A 16664-nucleotide genomic window follows, 5' to 3' on the forward strand; every position below is an offset into this window, starting at 1 on the left:
CGGTGGCAAAGGTGAAGGGGAGATGCATAGATCTCTTCCTCAGGTGTTCCCCTCCTTCTTCGTCCCTGTGAATGAATCCATTAGAGAGGAGAAATAAAATAAAGAAGAAGAAGAAAAAAAAAATCACACTGGAATCAAGAAACACTCACGCCAAAGGCCTCTGAGTGGCGATGATGTAGTCTGGCTTGCCGTTCTTGTAAATGAGCCGGGCGTTGGCCTGGACCCACTTCCACCTGTTGTCCTTGGTGAGCAGCCTAAAGACGGTGAGGCCGCTCTCACCCGTCTTTATCACTGGAAAGACAGAGGACACGTTAGAGCCTCTGCTGTCTGCACACACTCACTCACTAATGCTCCCTTAGCTTAGCAGGACATGCTGCCGATGCTGGCTTTGGCTACATGTACATGTTACACGTGCTGTTTGCACACAGCGATGCGACGCCAAAGCTTCATTTTCATGAGTTCCTCATCTTCCACGGCCTGTGCTCGTGTAATCGAGGTGCAGCTCGTGTTTCTGAGCTTTCTAATGTCAAAAACAAGGGCGAGACTACAAAACCAGCACAAGAGTTTTTTTAAATTATTTTTTAAAAACTTGCTCTGAAACAATTGCTGTTTCTGAAAAATATTTTTAAGCTTGAACCCACACAGAGAAGCTTCAGAAAGTCAATAAACAGAAGAGAGAGATGGATAATTTATTTAATTAAATAACAAAGGGATGGATCTGTAAAGTAACATTTAAGATTGAACTGTAAATTTTCTTCAAAGCAGACTTGCTGCACAAATACCAACATGGATATATGTGATGTAAACACTGGCATTTTCCCGAGGGTACAGAGAAAAGGATCACCACTCAAACATACACTGTGGAAAAGAAAGAAAAATAAAAAAAATATTACTTGGGGAAAAAAGAAATAATTATCCCCTGTATTGCTCACACAGTGCTGGTTGGATAAATTCAAGGGTGATATCTATGAAACTTCAACTAAAGTAATACATGCCCCTCTTTGTCCCTTTGTTGTCCTCAAATACTTACAGGTAAAATGTGACAATAGGAAAGAGATACAGCTGTTAGGTTTATCCGGTTGTTCAGTCTGACGTCACTAGCCGTGTCTGGGTCTAAACTCCGCTGCAGGTCCATATATCAAACGATCACTATGGCATTACTGAGAGTTGAAAAACTGTCTAAAGTCTTTCATCTTTAATAAAATGATCAGCGTTCTGCTCTACCAGGTGTAACAATTGAGTTTAACATCCAGGCATCCATGAAAACGGAATTTATGACATTTAACGGAGTTAGAAGTTAGCAGGGAGTTAGCTCGCTAGCTTCTATCTAAATACAATATAGCATGTCCTGACTGCAGGGTTTTGGAAACAAATTAAAACGTACAGCTCTGCTATCACTTCCAGCATAAATGAAGACAGAAAACTAAACAGCAGTGACGTTTGTAGGGTTACTGAAGTTGGGCTAGCTGGTATATAATGATGTGCTACGTGACCGCTAGCGACACAGCTATGTTAGCATAATATAAACAAGCTAACTTTTTTTCCACTCGATAAAAGTTAACGTGAGTGTTCTCGGTGGTCAGGAACAAATGTAATCGCATGGCAGGATGCTGTAAAAGGACCAAACTTCAGCCAGGAGAACAACTGAGATAATCCATCCACAATACGAGGTTAGTCATTCATATACTGCTGCATGGCCTGGGCTGTAGTTACATCGTAAGGTTTTAAAAACTGAGCTTAAATAAATGATTAGCGGTAATAAAAGCCGAGGGAGCTCAACAGTGATCACTGACTGTTTTAGGAGCTTTTTGAGATCAAATAGAAGAAAATACAAAACATTAAACATGTTAACAACACAAAAGCCATATTAAACGCAGACTACTTTAGACCCGGAAGTAGGATTCGTCGCGTCATCACTGAACAACCGGATAGATCCCTGAACATCTGATTGCTCTGGTTTTTTAAAAAAAGTATCAGGGGGAGTGGACACAGCTGGATTATGAGACACAGGTGAAGCTAATGAAAGACAATGTGTCTGGGGAGGAAGTAAAATTAAACACTAGATGCTAGAGATGAGAAGCTATCAAAATAAAACAGGAAGTCAGAGCTATAACTGATTAGGGAACTGCACACAAAAGATGACAAGACAGGAAACAGAGGGAACACTCAAAAATTAACATTCACACTCGAAAATTACAAGTAAATTATAATAGAAACCAAAAAACCCCCAAACACTCCAGAAAACATAAAAATGAATAAACAAAACTAAAACACCAAACAAAGAATTCATCAGTGCTCAAATGTTCAAAAACCCACAATCAGACCTAGGATGATTACAATCTGCCCCGCCGATATATCGATATAAGACACTGGCTGATATATTGGTATTGACATTTTGAAGGTGTGATAAACAAAAAAGTAAAGAAGAGACAGGAGAAACAGCCTTTAAGTATATTATGAGTGTCAGCGTTCCAACTGGAACGCTGCAAGCAACCATCTGATCTGAGCAGAGTCGGGCAGAGTGTAAACAAGCAAATAAAAAAACTGCACATAAAAAAGTTGGGGAAATCTATGTTTTGTGCATCTGAAAGAAAAATATCAACTCATATATCATAGTTTTAAATCACCAAATATCGGTGATGGTATCTGTACTGGTTTTGGTCTTAAAACCACTGTATCGGTCAGGCATCAGCTCTTGTTTTTTACTCCTCAGAGAAACGTCAGTTTTTGTGTCACATGAAAGGAGAATACATGATACTATTTCTACTTTGTGATATCAAATAACAGAGCCAACATCATCTGTCTTCACTTAGGGCTAATAAGATACATAAGCTAATGTAACGTCATTTTTTGTTCATGGTAAATAAAAAGACGCACAGATTTAGTGGAGATCAGTTTGTACTATACCAACAGAAACCCTGAACTTCGCAGATCTACAGATGTTTTAAGAAATCCTGAACCGGATTAGCAGTCTTGGTTTAAAACACGTTTGTGTTTAAAAAAAAAAAGTAAACAAAATGAATCATCTGCTTTCTTCCTCCAAATCACCAAAAACGTGAAATCATCCTACACAGTTTATCTGCTCTTATTGTCATTATGAGGGAATTTTTGTGTTCTGGTTTTATTACACAGGGTCTATGATATAGAAGTGATTTACCTCGCCTCCCATCTGTGTTCATCCGAGCATGCTGAATGTGCATCTCTGCGTTTCTATGCATACAGCTTCCATTCTGTATGCATGAGTAAATGCACACAGCATGTATGTGTATGTACGTGTGTGAGATGTGCCTGGTGGTGGTGGTGCGGGCGTTGCTCGGCGCCATGGTTACACATAACCGGGTCATTCGGTACACGAGGTAAGTAGGACACTTGACTCTGGCTCCTCATCCATGAGCGCCTGTTTGTGAGCTATATGTGTTTGACATGCAATGATGAGCCACACGTGAGGTCAGTAAACTCTGACTCAGATTACAGATTATAGATCATAGAGGAGATTATGCACTGACTCTAATGGGACATTTTCTGTCCTATATGTTTCCTGTGTGCCTACAACGGATTCCTCAGAAATGGCCAGATGTGATGTGCATCAAACTTGACCTGCAGCAATTTAAAAGGTTATTTATAGGTTGGAAAATAATCACAAGAATACTCTCGTCCTCTGAGTCACATATGGGCAACTATTTCACCATAGGACAAATCTCAACCCGACCTACAACATCTGTAAAAACAAAAACAAAACTAGGGATTTTCCTGCATACAAAAGACCTGAGTGCCCACAAAAGAAGTTCTGACCTTCCTTTAGTGGAAGGTCAGAACTTCTTAATCTTAAAATTAATCTTGAAATGAACTCAGTCCTCCTCCAAAGACCCAGTTTGTACCAGAAAGAAACTCTCTAATCTGTCACGTTCTTGTATACATTCATTAAACATTATATATATATCTTCTGTGTGATAACACATAACAGATCAAAGATCAGCTGCCTCCTCACTAAGTGCACCCTTAGTCCCTCCATAACAATTAAGTGCTAGCCAGGTACTGCTAATCAAATCTTCACATATGTGCACCTCTATAGAAGAAGTTGGGGATGTGTGCTGTCTGGAGCATTCAGGTGTGTTAACATAGTGAGTGACAATTCTCTGAGCAGTGGATGTACCAGTAAATTCACTCCACAGTCAGACCGTGCAATGTTTCAAAAAACCCAAGAGCTACATCTCAGACTCCACAGGCCTCAGTTAGCATGTTAAATGTTGAAGTTCATGATGGTTCCATTATTACCCAGGAGAGCCTCTTCTTTCTAAAAAGAACACGGCAGCACGGCTTAAGTCTGCAAAGCTGCATCTGAACAAACCACAAGACTTCTGGAACAATCTCCTTTGGACAGATTATACCAGCCCAGTGAAGATGTTTGAGCATAACAGACAAAACCAAACTCAGCTTATCAGTACAAACACCTCATACCATCTGTCAGAGCAGTGGGGTGTTGATTCGGGCTTGCCTTGCAGCCACAGGACCTGGACAGCTTGCAGTCACTGAGTCGAGCATGAACTTCTCTGTGTAGCAAAGTATTCTAGAGTCTAAGTCTGAGGACATCTGTCTGACAGCTAAAGCTTGGACCAAAGCTTGGACCAAACTGGGTCATGCAAGCACAGCAGCAAATCTACAACAGAAGGACCGAAAAAGAAAAGAATGAAGGTGATGAAATGGTCCAAACCTCAACCTAACTGAAATGCTGTGGTGGGACCTTAAAAGAGCTGTACATGAACCTCAATGAACTGAAGTAACACTGTAAAGAAGAGTGGGCTAATATTCCTCCACATAATTGTGAGAAACTAATAAAGTCATACAGAAACAATTACTTCAACTTATTGCTGCTAAAGGTGGTTCTACAAGCTGCTGAACCATGGGGTGTACTCAGCTTTTCACATAGTTTCTGCATTTTGGTTTAGTTTTTGTACTTTCTTGTTGCCATGAAGGCTGGTGTTATGTTCCCGGGGTTTTTGTGCTGAGTTGAGTTTTGGATTCTTGTGTTTTTACTGAGTTTTTGCCTCCTATCTCTTCGCTGTAATGTCTTTGTTTTCTTTCCATGTTTCACCGATACTCTTCTTTTAATTATTTCCTGTTTTGCATTTATTTTGGTTTTACTTCCTGATCTTTTCCCTCCTTTCAGATCGTCAGCCCCGTCCTCACTGCTGCAGAGCTCTGCTCTCCCCTGTGTATCATTGTTCAGTCAGACATGTGTATTTTTACAGTCTTGACCTACACCTTCCAATGTAGTTGTGGTTTTTTGCTTACTTTAAGTCAGGCCTCTATCTATATTTAATTCCAGTACTTCCAGTCATTTGCACCAGTAACCTTTCAGGCTGAATGCTGCAGAGAAGCGTACAGAATGTAGAACAGTTGTGACTTACTACGGACGTGATTTTCGGCGCAGTACAGCATGTCAGCAGCGTGGATGAACTGGTATCCTGAACCTCGCACTCTCAGCTCCGCCTCGGTGTATCCCAGAACTATCTTACCCCTAAAAAAACCCCAAAACAAGTGTAAACAAAATTATTAAATAATCAGAATAAATAATCATGTTTGCCAGTGCTATGATATACTTTGCATCGCACGCCATGGGCGTGAAGTCCAGCTTGTGTTTGGTCCTGAAGATCATGTTCCGCGTCCTGATTTCCAGGATGGCTGGAGGCTGGAGGGGCGTGGCGATGGCAAAGAGCGCCAGCTGGGGCGGCGTGGTTCGGTCGCTATCGCACTGCTGCCGGCTCTGGCCGTGAAGGAACTTCAGCCGACCCTGGATGTTGAGCGCCTGAGAAGGTTTGACAGCGTTAAAATCGCGGTGTTAAGTCATTAAATCCGAGGCATTAACTTCATCTCCGTGAAGACAGTGAGACAAATGAGAGAGCCCAGAGTGGTTCCTGCTCAGATCGAGCTTCTCAGCAGACACATAAGTGCTGCTTCCTCTCTCCCTGTCAAGCAACATCAGTCTTATTTACACTGCTGGGTGATATAGAGAGTAGAAACCACTTCAGGATACACTGTAAACACAGTAACATGATTCTGAGCAGTATTGAAGTGAATGTTACAGTTTTTAGAGGTCTTGTTGAGAAAATAAGACTCCTTATTGTCATTCTTTCAGCAGAACAGCAGGACTCTTAAACTAACCAGTAGAAAACAGAAGTGACATGTTCTGTAATATTAAACTTCAGCCAGGACTTTTGATCTGAAGTTATTTAAAGGCCCATCCATGTGTAACGGGGGTTATTGCAGAGGTAGACCACAAAATAATCCTTTATTGGCTGGTTAAAAAGGCACTGAAACACAATGTCAGAAAGGTAAACAAACTAGGAACATGAGGAACAACATAGGGTAAGAGACAAAGGAAAAGGAAAGACAGGCGTGTATCCACAAACAGGGGTGTCAGGTGATTAGAGAGCTCTGTGAGCTGGGGAGGAAACACGGGAAGCAATCAAACCCAGGAGCACGCAAAATTATGGTTGAATTCATGAAATGTACGTGCTGACTTTCTTCTCAAAAACATGAGGAACCATTGGCCTTATGCAATCTCCACACTATCCGTATACTGCCCTGCCCCCATTTCTCAGTTAGCCATCGGGACAAATATCTGTCAGTTCACAATGCAACTGTAAACTGTCTCAACTTTGCAATTGAGAAATGGAAAGAGCAGCAGAAAGACTCCCTAACTTAAAAGAATAACAGATACGATAAAAACAACATAAAGGGGTGGAGCTGGAGTGAAAAAGGGTTGCAAAGCAGCTTGCAGAGATAACAACAGCAACTGTGGTCAGTGTCAAATGTGTTGGTGAGATATGGAGAGGATTTAGCTCTTTAGTGTCTTCTCATTGGTTATGCCTAGCAAACAGAAGGTTTGAACAGCAGGTGGGTGGGGGCACCTTAGAGCTAATCCCTAATATCAAAATATTAGGAACAAGCCCTAAAGGATGATGTTTTTAAAGCAACACCCAGCAATAAGTTGATGAAGTAAACTTTAACGTGTTGTTAACATGTTTTGTTGTCACCTGAATCCACCGCCATCCTTCATAGCTAAAGGTTTCTGATAATGGAAGTTCAGTAAATATCACAGAAGCCTCAGGGAGGCTGTAACAGAGCAGAATGGTTGGATCAGCAGCCCGCAGGGAGGTTTTTACAGCCTCACAAAAACCTAAAAACACTTTCTCCTGTCTGCTGTCCTTTTCTCACCCTGCTGCATCTCATGTGAAGACCCCTCCTCCCTGTCCTCCTCCTCCTCCTCTGTTAGCTCTGGTTAATTGACCTTGGTGGGTTTCAGAGCCTGCGGCCGTGATGTCAGGAATCTAGCCCCGAATAGCAGGAGGGATTACAGAAAACAAAGCCATAGCAACCGGTAGACCGCGGCAGAAACCTGGCTTACTGCTCACGCAAATGCACGTGTGAGAGGGAAGACTGAGAGAAGCTGGTTCAAAACCCACCACAAGTCCTGCTGAAGTACCTTGGAGCAAGACAACCAACACCTTTAACTCTCTCCTGCATGTGCAAGCCTTCAGGTGTTTCATAGAACAATAATACATTTTTAATCAAATAGAAGAAGCTGCCCTCACCTCCGCTCCAATCTATATTTTTTATTTATTTATTAAAATATTATTTTTGTAACTTTTAACTTAAAAGCCCTAAAAATCTCCACCACTCAACCACATTATGCTTTTCTTGGTGGGAGCGGCAGTGGCCTGTTTGAAGCGTCCATTCTGACTGAGCAAGTTTTCCCCCAGAGCTGCTCTCACCTGCTGTGGGTGGTGGCGAGGATTAAGGGCATTTTTTTCCCCACGACCCCGAGGTTCTCCTAAGGAGGATTATGGGAGTAAATGGTAGCTTCTGATCGCCGATGGTGATCGCCGAGGTGGCACGCCATACCGCTGGCAGTACAGTAGGGTGTAGCGGTGTGCAAAAGTCACAGCTCGGTGTAAACCTCACAGCTTGTTTTTAAGAACCAGCAGAAAAAAACCCAAAACTGTCCATAATTATTTCTGTGAAGATGCAGAATACTGCATAATAAGACTCTGTGGGCTGTCTGCTTGCAGTTATAGAAAAAAATAAAAGGAAAACTCTGCAAAGACAAATCTGCATCATTCGCATGACGAAATTAACAATTAAAGCACAAAAACTGTTTTTATGTACACCCTTAAGTAACAGGCCTCAAAACACATTTTTAACATATTTATTTAAAAATCCTTTCTGCAGCAGGAGGGTGGAGCACTCTATGAGGTCACACTTATCCATGAATAGAAAAAAATGCCTGAAAGTGAGTGTTTTCCAGTTATCTGAAACAGACTTTTGTTCACATTGAATATAAACATCTAACACTGGAATGAGGGAAAATAAAATCGAAGATGTTAACTTTTATCTGTTTCCTTGTTAAATTGTTAAAATCTAAAGAATAACGCAAAAAGCGTCTCACCAGGAAGCCGAAGGAATTGTCTAACAAACAGCGGAAGCGGCAGACGAAACTTCGCTCCAGGAAGGATGAGTTTTCAGGGGGCAGCTGTTCGGGATTGTAGCTCACCAGGCAGGAAGAGGTCGACACCGATTTCCCATCTGAGAACGATATTTTTAAATGATATTTTTACCGTGTGGGTGCATATATATATATATACAGTCACTGTAACAAGAACGTACACCCTCTGTCTGTTCTAAGGTTTTTATCAGGACATAATCAAATAATCTTTTCCGTATGACTTTATCAGTCTCTCAGTGGATCCATTATGGCCCAGTCTCCATTCAGCACTTGAGTTCATTGAGTTTTGCAGGCTTTTGTTTATGCGCAGCTCTTAACTGTGCAGCAAGCCCAAATCATCACCCCACCACCACTGTGTACTGTCGTTTCCAAGCGATTTCAAGTCCATCACTCTACACTGAGTGACTGTTCAACTAAGACTGATGTACCTCCATGGATGTGTGCTGTGAAATCAACTGTGAGTTGTGGTTTAGTGGCTGATGTGCAGTCTCCTGTGTGTTTTCTTTTGTGTGCATGCACTATAACATTTAGACCAACTCTCGAGAGGGTTTAGTCAAAGGTCACCTCTTCTGGCCTCTCCGTGACCTTGGTTCAGCAGAAACCAGCACATCTCCTCTCTCTCTCGACTGGATTTGATCTTTCAGCTCTACAGTTTTTACAGAAATAAACCATCTTCGGCCTTTCAGTGCTTCATAACAACACCATACTTAGCCAGTACATCCACAGCTGTAATAACATTTACACGAAAGTCTTTCTATATATATGTTATTTATGCTTGCCGGGAGATTTGTAATTCTAATTGGACCACAATTACCAAATGTAATTGGAGCCATTTGTAATCCAGTGTTAAGCCAATAGATATATAACTGAAGAAGCCGCATTTGGAGTGTGTTATGCGTTTCTGTTGCCACTAACTTGGCCTGATTATGAGCTATGATCTATGCTCAATGCCAAGCTTTTGTCATACTTTAATTAACGAAACTAAGAAAAAGGGACTATGTTGTAAGTTGTTTTATGAGTCTTTAATTTGAAATATCCCAATCAGAAATCCCTCATTTGATCTGACTTAATGTTAAGTGAGAGTCCTGATATTATGAGCCATATATAGTAAACTGAGAAAAATATCGTGTGAGCACAATACTCAAATAATGCTGATAGGTGTGGTTAGTTTTATGGGTGATTAACAAAAGTTACGCTGTTTTCTAAACACAGGCGCAGTCAGTTAATTTCATTAGCAAGTGCAAAAAATAAAACAATTAGTAAACTGTGTGTCATAAACATCAGTAAATCGGTCTGCATGTCTGATTTAAATATTCTCCTCCCTACAAATGCATTCAACAGGGTCAGTCGATGAAATTTCTAAGTTCCCACCTCTTGCATTCAATCTCATCACTGTGCATTCTTTCTAAATACACAAAGAACCCTGGTTGGGTTGGCACAACTTGTTTGGAAATTTGTTAGGCTAATGTTGGTTTCTGTTAGACAGAGGGAAAAAAAGAAAGATGTGTACATTACAGCCCAACTTATACATCGGACGATATTAGCTATTTGCTGATATGTCAGCTGATATGTCAGATAGTATCAGCATTTACAACGGCTGATAAATAAAAATTTAAAAAATTTAAAAGCGATGGGTAAAAACCCTGTAACTATCTTATGCATCATATATAGTCGTATTATCTTAGTAAATAATAAACAAAATAATTAAAAAACTTACATGTGACAAATATTAGGGAAAAGAATATTGGCCTATATTTTAAAATCACCAAATATCAGTATTGGTGTTAAAAATCCTATGCTGGCTCTAGTAAAGGATACATTTGTTGATGTTTGGGCTTTCACTTTACCTTTCCTTTTTTTTCATATTGTGTTTTATGTGTTGAGCTATTCTGCTTTATTTCAATCAATCCTAAAACTGTGGCAAATTTTTCTGTGGCCTTCTTTAATTCTGCACCCTCTGTTACTGACTGTTCCATACCTCCTATGGCTGATGTCTTTGCAAATTCTTTGTTATCCACATGCTCCTCTATCCTTGACGTTGTGGCACCTCAACTTTGGTTAAACGACTTTACACGTGCCCTACGACGTGCGTGTTGCCGAGCTGAGAGGAGGTGGAAAAAAGATAAGCTCCAGGTATCTTTTGACATTCTACGTATGAGCCGTCTGAAATTTCAATACGCTGCTAAAATGGCTAAAGCAGCTTTCTTGTCAGACATTATTGTGACTAATGGACATAACCCTTGAACGCTATTTAAAATCTTTAACTCAGTGGTCAGTCCCTGTCCTGAAATACCGAGGGTGTCCTCCCCGGCTCTCTGCACACAATTCTTAAATTATTTCACAGATAAAATTTCATCTCTTAAGTCTCCACACTCTTCAGTGGTGAGCCCTGTTTCCATCTCAGGATGTTTATCAACTTTTAAGTTTGAGCCATCACTCCCTACCCTTAAGCAAATAGACTCTGTGCACCTTAGCATATGCTACTTCCGGTGGGGAAACTCCTGTAGGGCGCTTCGTTTCCAGTGTGATACTCGCTCCTTGTTTACGGCCGTTTTTTCCAAAACAAGTCAACCAAATAGATGAATCAAGCTGCGATTTACATTTCTCGAGATGTCTTGGGCATTTACGGAATATATCTGTAGATGATTTTTATCCACCTGTCGATATTGTTCCCCCATGCCTCAGAGCAACAGAGAGAAAGGATTCAAGTTCTATATTTCTCAGTATTTGTAAACAGCGGTCCCTCGTTTATCGCGGGTGTTATGTTCTAAAAATAACCCGCGATAGATGAAATCCGCGAAGTAGCCAGCTTTATTTTTTACAATTATTATAGATATTTTAAAGCTGTAAAACCCCTCACTACACACTTTATACACTTTTCTCATACAGGCATGAACAGTTTCACACTTTTCTTTCTTGTTTAAACACTCTCAAAGTTCAAACCTTTGTAGAAAAATAAGTCCAGTATTATAGAATGAAACCAAAGGTCAAACCCTGTTTTCAGGTCCAGAGCATGGGAATAGAGCAGCTGTGAGAGACTTCAACATTAATGAATCATTAATGAATCAGTGAATCAGAAGTCCAATTTTTTTGTGCGATGGTTAGCTTCCTCTGCCTTTTGGGTGCTACCGCAGGTGCCTTTGACGGTGTAAGACGTTTCGTTGACATTGTTGTTTGTTGGGGAAAAAACATACAGTACAGCACTTTAGAGTCACACTGCTAGCGATAGATGCAGCGATTCTGTACTGTACAGGAGAGACGGCACGGAGGAGATCGACAATGGTCTGCAGCCGATCAGGACGCAGAACAGAATGCGATGTGTAGAAAAAAAACCCCCAAAAAAAACAAAGCATGAAAACTTGCTCAAAAAAAAACTGTAAAAAAGCGAGGCCGCGAAAGTGAACCTGCGAGGGACCACTGTAATTTTGAAGGTAAGTGACAACATAACCTTCGTAAATACTAACGTATAGAAACCCTTACCAGCAATCTCGATTCATACTTATGTGCGATCTCATTTCCAAATTACAATGATTTAAAAAAAAAAAAAAAGACGACGACGATTGTACCGCATTTTGATCCGGGACGTAATCTGCATGAAAACAAGCGCTCACTCTTCCTGCTCAACAAATGACAAGGGCGGAGCCTTATACCACGTGATACAGAAGCTGTGCCATGTGATGCTAAAATTAGCAGGGAAAAAACAACGGAGAGCACGTCAGGGATGACGAGAAAGTGACAGGAGAAAATCCGTCCCGGTCAACCACCCAAACATCAATAACGGGAACCTTATACAGCGCTTCCCTATACACGTCGAACTCCCGCAGGCACAAAGAAATTACGGAGGCTATTACTTATCAACTGACCAAAGATATGGCTCCCATCAACACTGAGCAAAACGAGGGATTTAGGAAAATGATCAACACCCTAGACAAACGCTACACAGTGCCGTCCCGCAACTCTTTTTCTATTGTTGCACTACCTGCTCTATACACGCAGTGTCGAGCAACGGTGGAGACGGAATTTCAAGCAGTACAACATTTTGCGGCAACGGCAAAACGTGAGACATTTGTTGTTTTTATGGTTATTTATTGTTTTCATGTTCAGTCTCAACTGTTACGAAGTTGATGTGCAGTTAATAAGCGCAATAAATATTTATACTGGAAAAGAAAATCGTGAGAGAATCGTGATCTCAATTCTAAGCCAAAAAATCGTGATTCTCATTTTATGCAAAATCGTGCAGCCCTACCAGCAATCATTCATTTATTTTTTTTGTGGCTTTTTTTCACGGTTTGTTGACATGCTGTGTAGGTGTGTACTTGACTAGCTGATATCGACATAACAGGGGAAACATCTGGCTTTGACTATTGTTCACCTGTAGTTTGAATGCTGAACATTTGCCTTTTTAAATCATAAGAACTGTCACTTTAGAGAGATGTGCTTCTTAATGCGAACGATGTGTCTTCTTTTCTTTTGCAGTTTGTAATGCAGTTCTGCTTGTGTTGAGTGATGTAAACAACCGATCGATCTAAACTCTTTAAGCATCAAAATTGATCATTTGATTTTTTTTATGACACAGTAATGGTGAGCGTTCCCACCTTCTTATCTTTGTAACTTAACGCGATCTTTCTGTTTTCGTGTTTTGGACATTATTTTGGAGTACATCTTCGCAGTAGCGATTGACCGCAAAGTAAAGCTACCGGAAATATACAACCCTAAATCCGGAAGTTAGAGTTTTTCTCGTGCACAGGGTCTATAGTTGAACAACTGAAAAATACCAATTCTGTACACGATATCCTCCCATCTCACATTAGCAAGGATGGTTTTAATGCAATTGGGCCTAGTATTCTATCTTTAATGAATTCATCATTGTTTTCGGGCTGTGTCCCATCAGCCTTTAAACATGCTGTAGTGCAGCCTGTCCTCAAAAAAAAGGAGTCTTGATCATAATGACCCTGCGAATTATAGGCCAATTTCCAAACTCTGTCTTTCAACCACGTCATAGCACTGAAACAGCTCTGCTGAGAGTCCTTAATGATCTTCTCCCTAATTGCCGGCTCAGGACGCTCCGCGGTCTTAGTTTTATTGGACTTGTCCTCAGCCTTTGACATGGTGGACCATAATATTCTACCAACGAAGCTAGAACATACAGTGGGCATTAGAGGTAACGCCCTTAACTGGTTTAAATCGTACCTTTCAAACAGGTCCTTCTCTGTGACTCTGGGTACCTGTTCTTCTTCTGTTGCATCTTCCTGCTGTGGTGTGCTCAAGGCTCTGTGTTGGGCCCCATATTGTTCTCACTGTATATACTACCTCTAGGCTCTATCTTTGAAAAATACAACATCTCATTTCATTGTTATGCTGATGATATACAAATTTACTTCCGGCTAACTGATGATGTCGCACTGTCACTGCACTGCTTCCTAGAGTGCATGAGAGAAGTCAAAGAATGGCTTTTGGGCAACTCCCTTATCCTAAACGAAAAGAAAACTGAGATTGTGGTGTTTGACAGTCATATCCCCCCGGGGCCAACTAGCTGGATCCCTTGCCACTTTCTTCTCTGACACTGTTAGCAATCTAGGTGTTCTGATGGATAGCTCTTTCAAATTCAATAAACAACTGTCCTCTGTAGTCAAATCTAGCTTTTACCAACTGTGTCTTATTTCTAAGGCTAAGCATTATATACCGCACAAGGATCTTAAAAGATTATTCATGCCTTTGTGACCTCTAGATTGGACTACTGTAATTCCCTCTGCTTCGGTCTCCAATCTGCCCTTCTCCATAGATTGCAGCTTGTCTAAAATGCTGCGGCACGCCTTTTGACTGGAACCAGAAGGTTTGCCTCTATCACCCCTGTCATTGCTGATTTGCACTGGCCCCCTATCAAATACCGTATTGAATTTAAAATATTGCTACTTACCTTTAAAATCCTAAACAATACTGCGCCTAGCTATCTGGTTGAACTCCTTAGACCATACACACCTGGGAGAGCCCTCAGATCATCAGCCCAATTACTCTTCGTACAGCCTAAATCTCGCCGTAAGACCATAGGTGACCATGCATTTTCCTTGGTTGCATCGAATTTGTGGAACAACCTTCCCATTGCTATTTGCACATCCGACTTCATCCAAACATTTAAATCACGACTAAAAACTCACTCATTTAACCTTGCTTTTCCGGTTAGTTAATGCATGTATCCTATACCTCACTCCAATACTATCTTCATTTTACTTAGTTACCATTGTATTTATCCCTTCACTTAATATCCATGTGTTTCTATTGGTTATGATTTGATATTTATACCTTATTTAACTTTTATTCTTGCGTAATTAATGCTATTGACCTGCTAGCATATTCGGGACATTGTTAATGGTCTTTTATTATTGATGTTTTAATCTGCTGTACTATTGTGAAGCACTTTGGTGTACCCATGGTCTTTAAGTGTGCTATATAAATAAAAGTTGTTGTTTATTTAATCCCTGCTGTTATAATTTGGGTCACACAAGAATTTCAAAACTTAATAAATAAAGTTTCTCTTATCTCTTATCTTGTGACGGCTGCTCAGAGAAGTCCTTCCGGATCAGGTTTACTGCCTTGCTAACAAGAACACTCTCATTACTCTGGCCTAGACTTCGGTTTTATTTTACCCTCTCTACTCTAGTTTAGTGAACCAGACTGTCTCCGTGAAGCAGACCTGGAGGATCTGTTGGGGGTTCGAGGCTCACAGGGGGGTTGAGGGCCCAGTGCAGGTTCCTCTTGAATTCCTGCTGGTCATCAGTGTGGATCAGCTCAAACACACTCTGGTGCATCACATCAGTCTAAAAGGACAGAGAAGAAGAATTTAAAGGTCAGTCAAGGTGGAACACAAGTCAAATTTTAAGCCTAATTAACTTTTTTATTTTATACAGTAATGCAGACCAAAGACCCCATGAGTAAAGGTGGATGTTTTGGTGGAGCAGGCACTATCAGGAGGTACCCTGAGGTGCGCTTGATTCCGTTTGCCTTGAAGTGGAGCCAAGAGAAATCAAGTGTCACTGCGACTTTGCTTCAAAGAGCTGAATCTGAGCCAGAGACCTGCTGTGACTCCCATATCTGCTGTCCAGACCTGCCACGACCTGGCTTTGGACCCCAGTGAAACAACACTCCACCCTCCTCCCACTGTGGGAGGGGTCAGCGCGGGGTCACAGAGAGGAATGTTGACAGGTTGAAGTGTGACATGAAATGCGTTTCAAACATCAAACCAAGAGAAGGAGTTCATATCATACAGCCAATACTGCAGCTGATGAATGGATGTTACCTTCACTCTTATTATTTATCCTGTATACAAATATGTGAGAAAGCGGCTAAAAGAAATAATAAAACCAGAGAAAAACCAACGTTGTTTCTCTAGTTTATAGCAATGAACTACATTCACATTCAAAATATAATTACTTTGACCCAAAGATTTCCCAGCTAGAGTGTAATTATGACACTTCCCATGATAGTTAGCTACAGAAACTAAATTTTGTCTTTGGAAGTCACGAGGAATAACATGCCTGCGTGCAAAAATATTTAGAGTATGAGGATAAAATTCTGCATAGCATCATTAAAAATGAGTGAAGTTATAAAAAACAAAGCAAGTGATAATTCAGAAGGAGTCAGGTGGGAGGAACTGATCTTTCTGGAATAACCTGAGAGGATATGAAGATGACTGTTATTGTATTTCTTTGCGTTAGCCTGTCAGTTGGAGATAACGGGTATCATGGTGGTGTTTATTGACTTTCTCTGATAAGCCAGACTTTCTGCTTCCGGCCTTTCACGCATCATGTGTCAGGGTATGGCTGCATGGGAGGTAAGAGATGGACTCAGCAGACAAAAACTCAAAATCCAGCTTTAATGCTGATTGTTCACAGGAACAACAAAAAAAGACCAAAACCTCTGCAGGGCTGAAACCAGGAAGAACAAGAACAAAGGTCAAGTGGAGCCTCGGACAATAAACACACAGGGGAACGAAGCCCGGGGAAAACCGGTCGGGAATGAAACAAAGGAAGTTAAACTCAATACAGGGCACATGAGTCGAGAGACTACCAAAATAAAATAGCAAATAACTATACATCCAGATAAGATCGGATATACAATTTGACACAACTAAACAAGAGCTAATCAACCTAAAGTGATTTAA

The 16664-nt window shown here is 40.9% G+C and overlaps 2 protein-coding genes across 4 annotated transcripts in view; both read right to left on the reverse strand.

Annotated features, from left to right (window-relative positions):
• LOC309701330 (glutaminase kidney isoform, mitochondrial) overlaps nt 1-16664 on the reverse strand; it is a 226636-nt gene that overhangs the window by 192563 nt on the left and 17409 nt on the right. The window lies entirely within an intron of this gene.
• Nucleotides 1-16664, reverse strand: part of ahr1b (aryl hydrocarbon receptor 1b) — a 64017-nt gene that overhangs the window by 13618 nt on the left and 33735 nt on the right. For all 3 annotated transcript variants that reach the window (XM_082525443.1, XM_082525444.1, XM_082525445.1), the window contains 6 exons: nt 15198-15321; nt 8450-8586; nt 5601-5806; nt 5409-5518; nt 150-291; nt 1-65 (listed from right to left, as the gene is read on the reverse strand). The exon at nt 1-65 is cut by the window's left edge. In XM_082525443.1, coding sequence (XP_082381569.1) covers nt 1-65; nt 150-291; nt 5409-5518; nt 5601-5806; nt 8450-8586; nt 15198-15321 — 784 coding nt within the window. The remainder of the gene's footprint in view (nt 66-149; nt 292-5408; nt 5519-5600; nt 5807-8449; nt 8587-15197; nt 15322-16664) is intronic.

This window comes from Aulonocara stuartgranti, assembly GCF_965226115.1.
Source record: "Aulonocara stuartgranti genome assembly, chromosome: 23".
Classification (NCBI taxonomy): Eukaryota; Metazoa; Chordata; class Actinopteri; order Cichliformes; family Cichlidae; genus Aulonocara; species Aulonocara stuartgranti.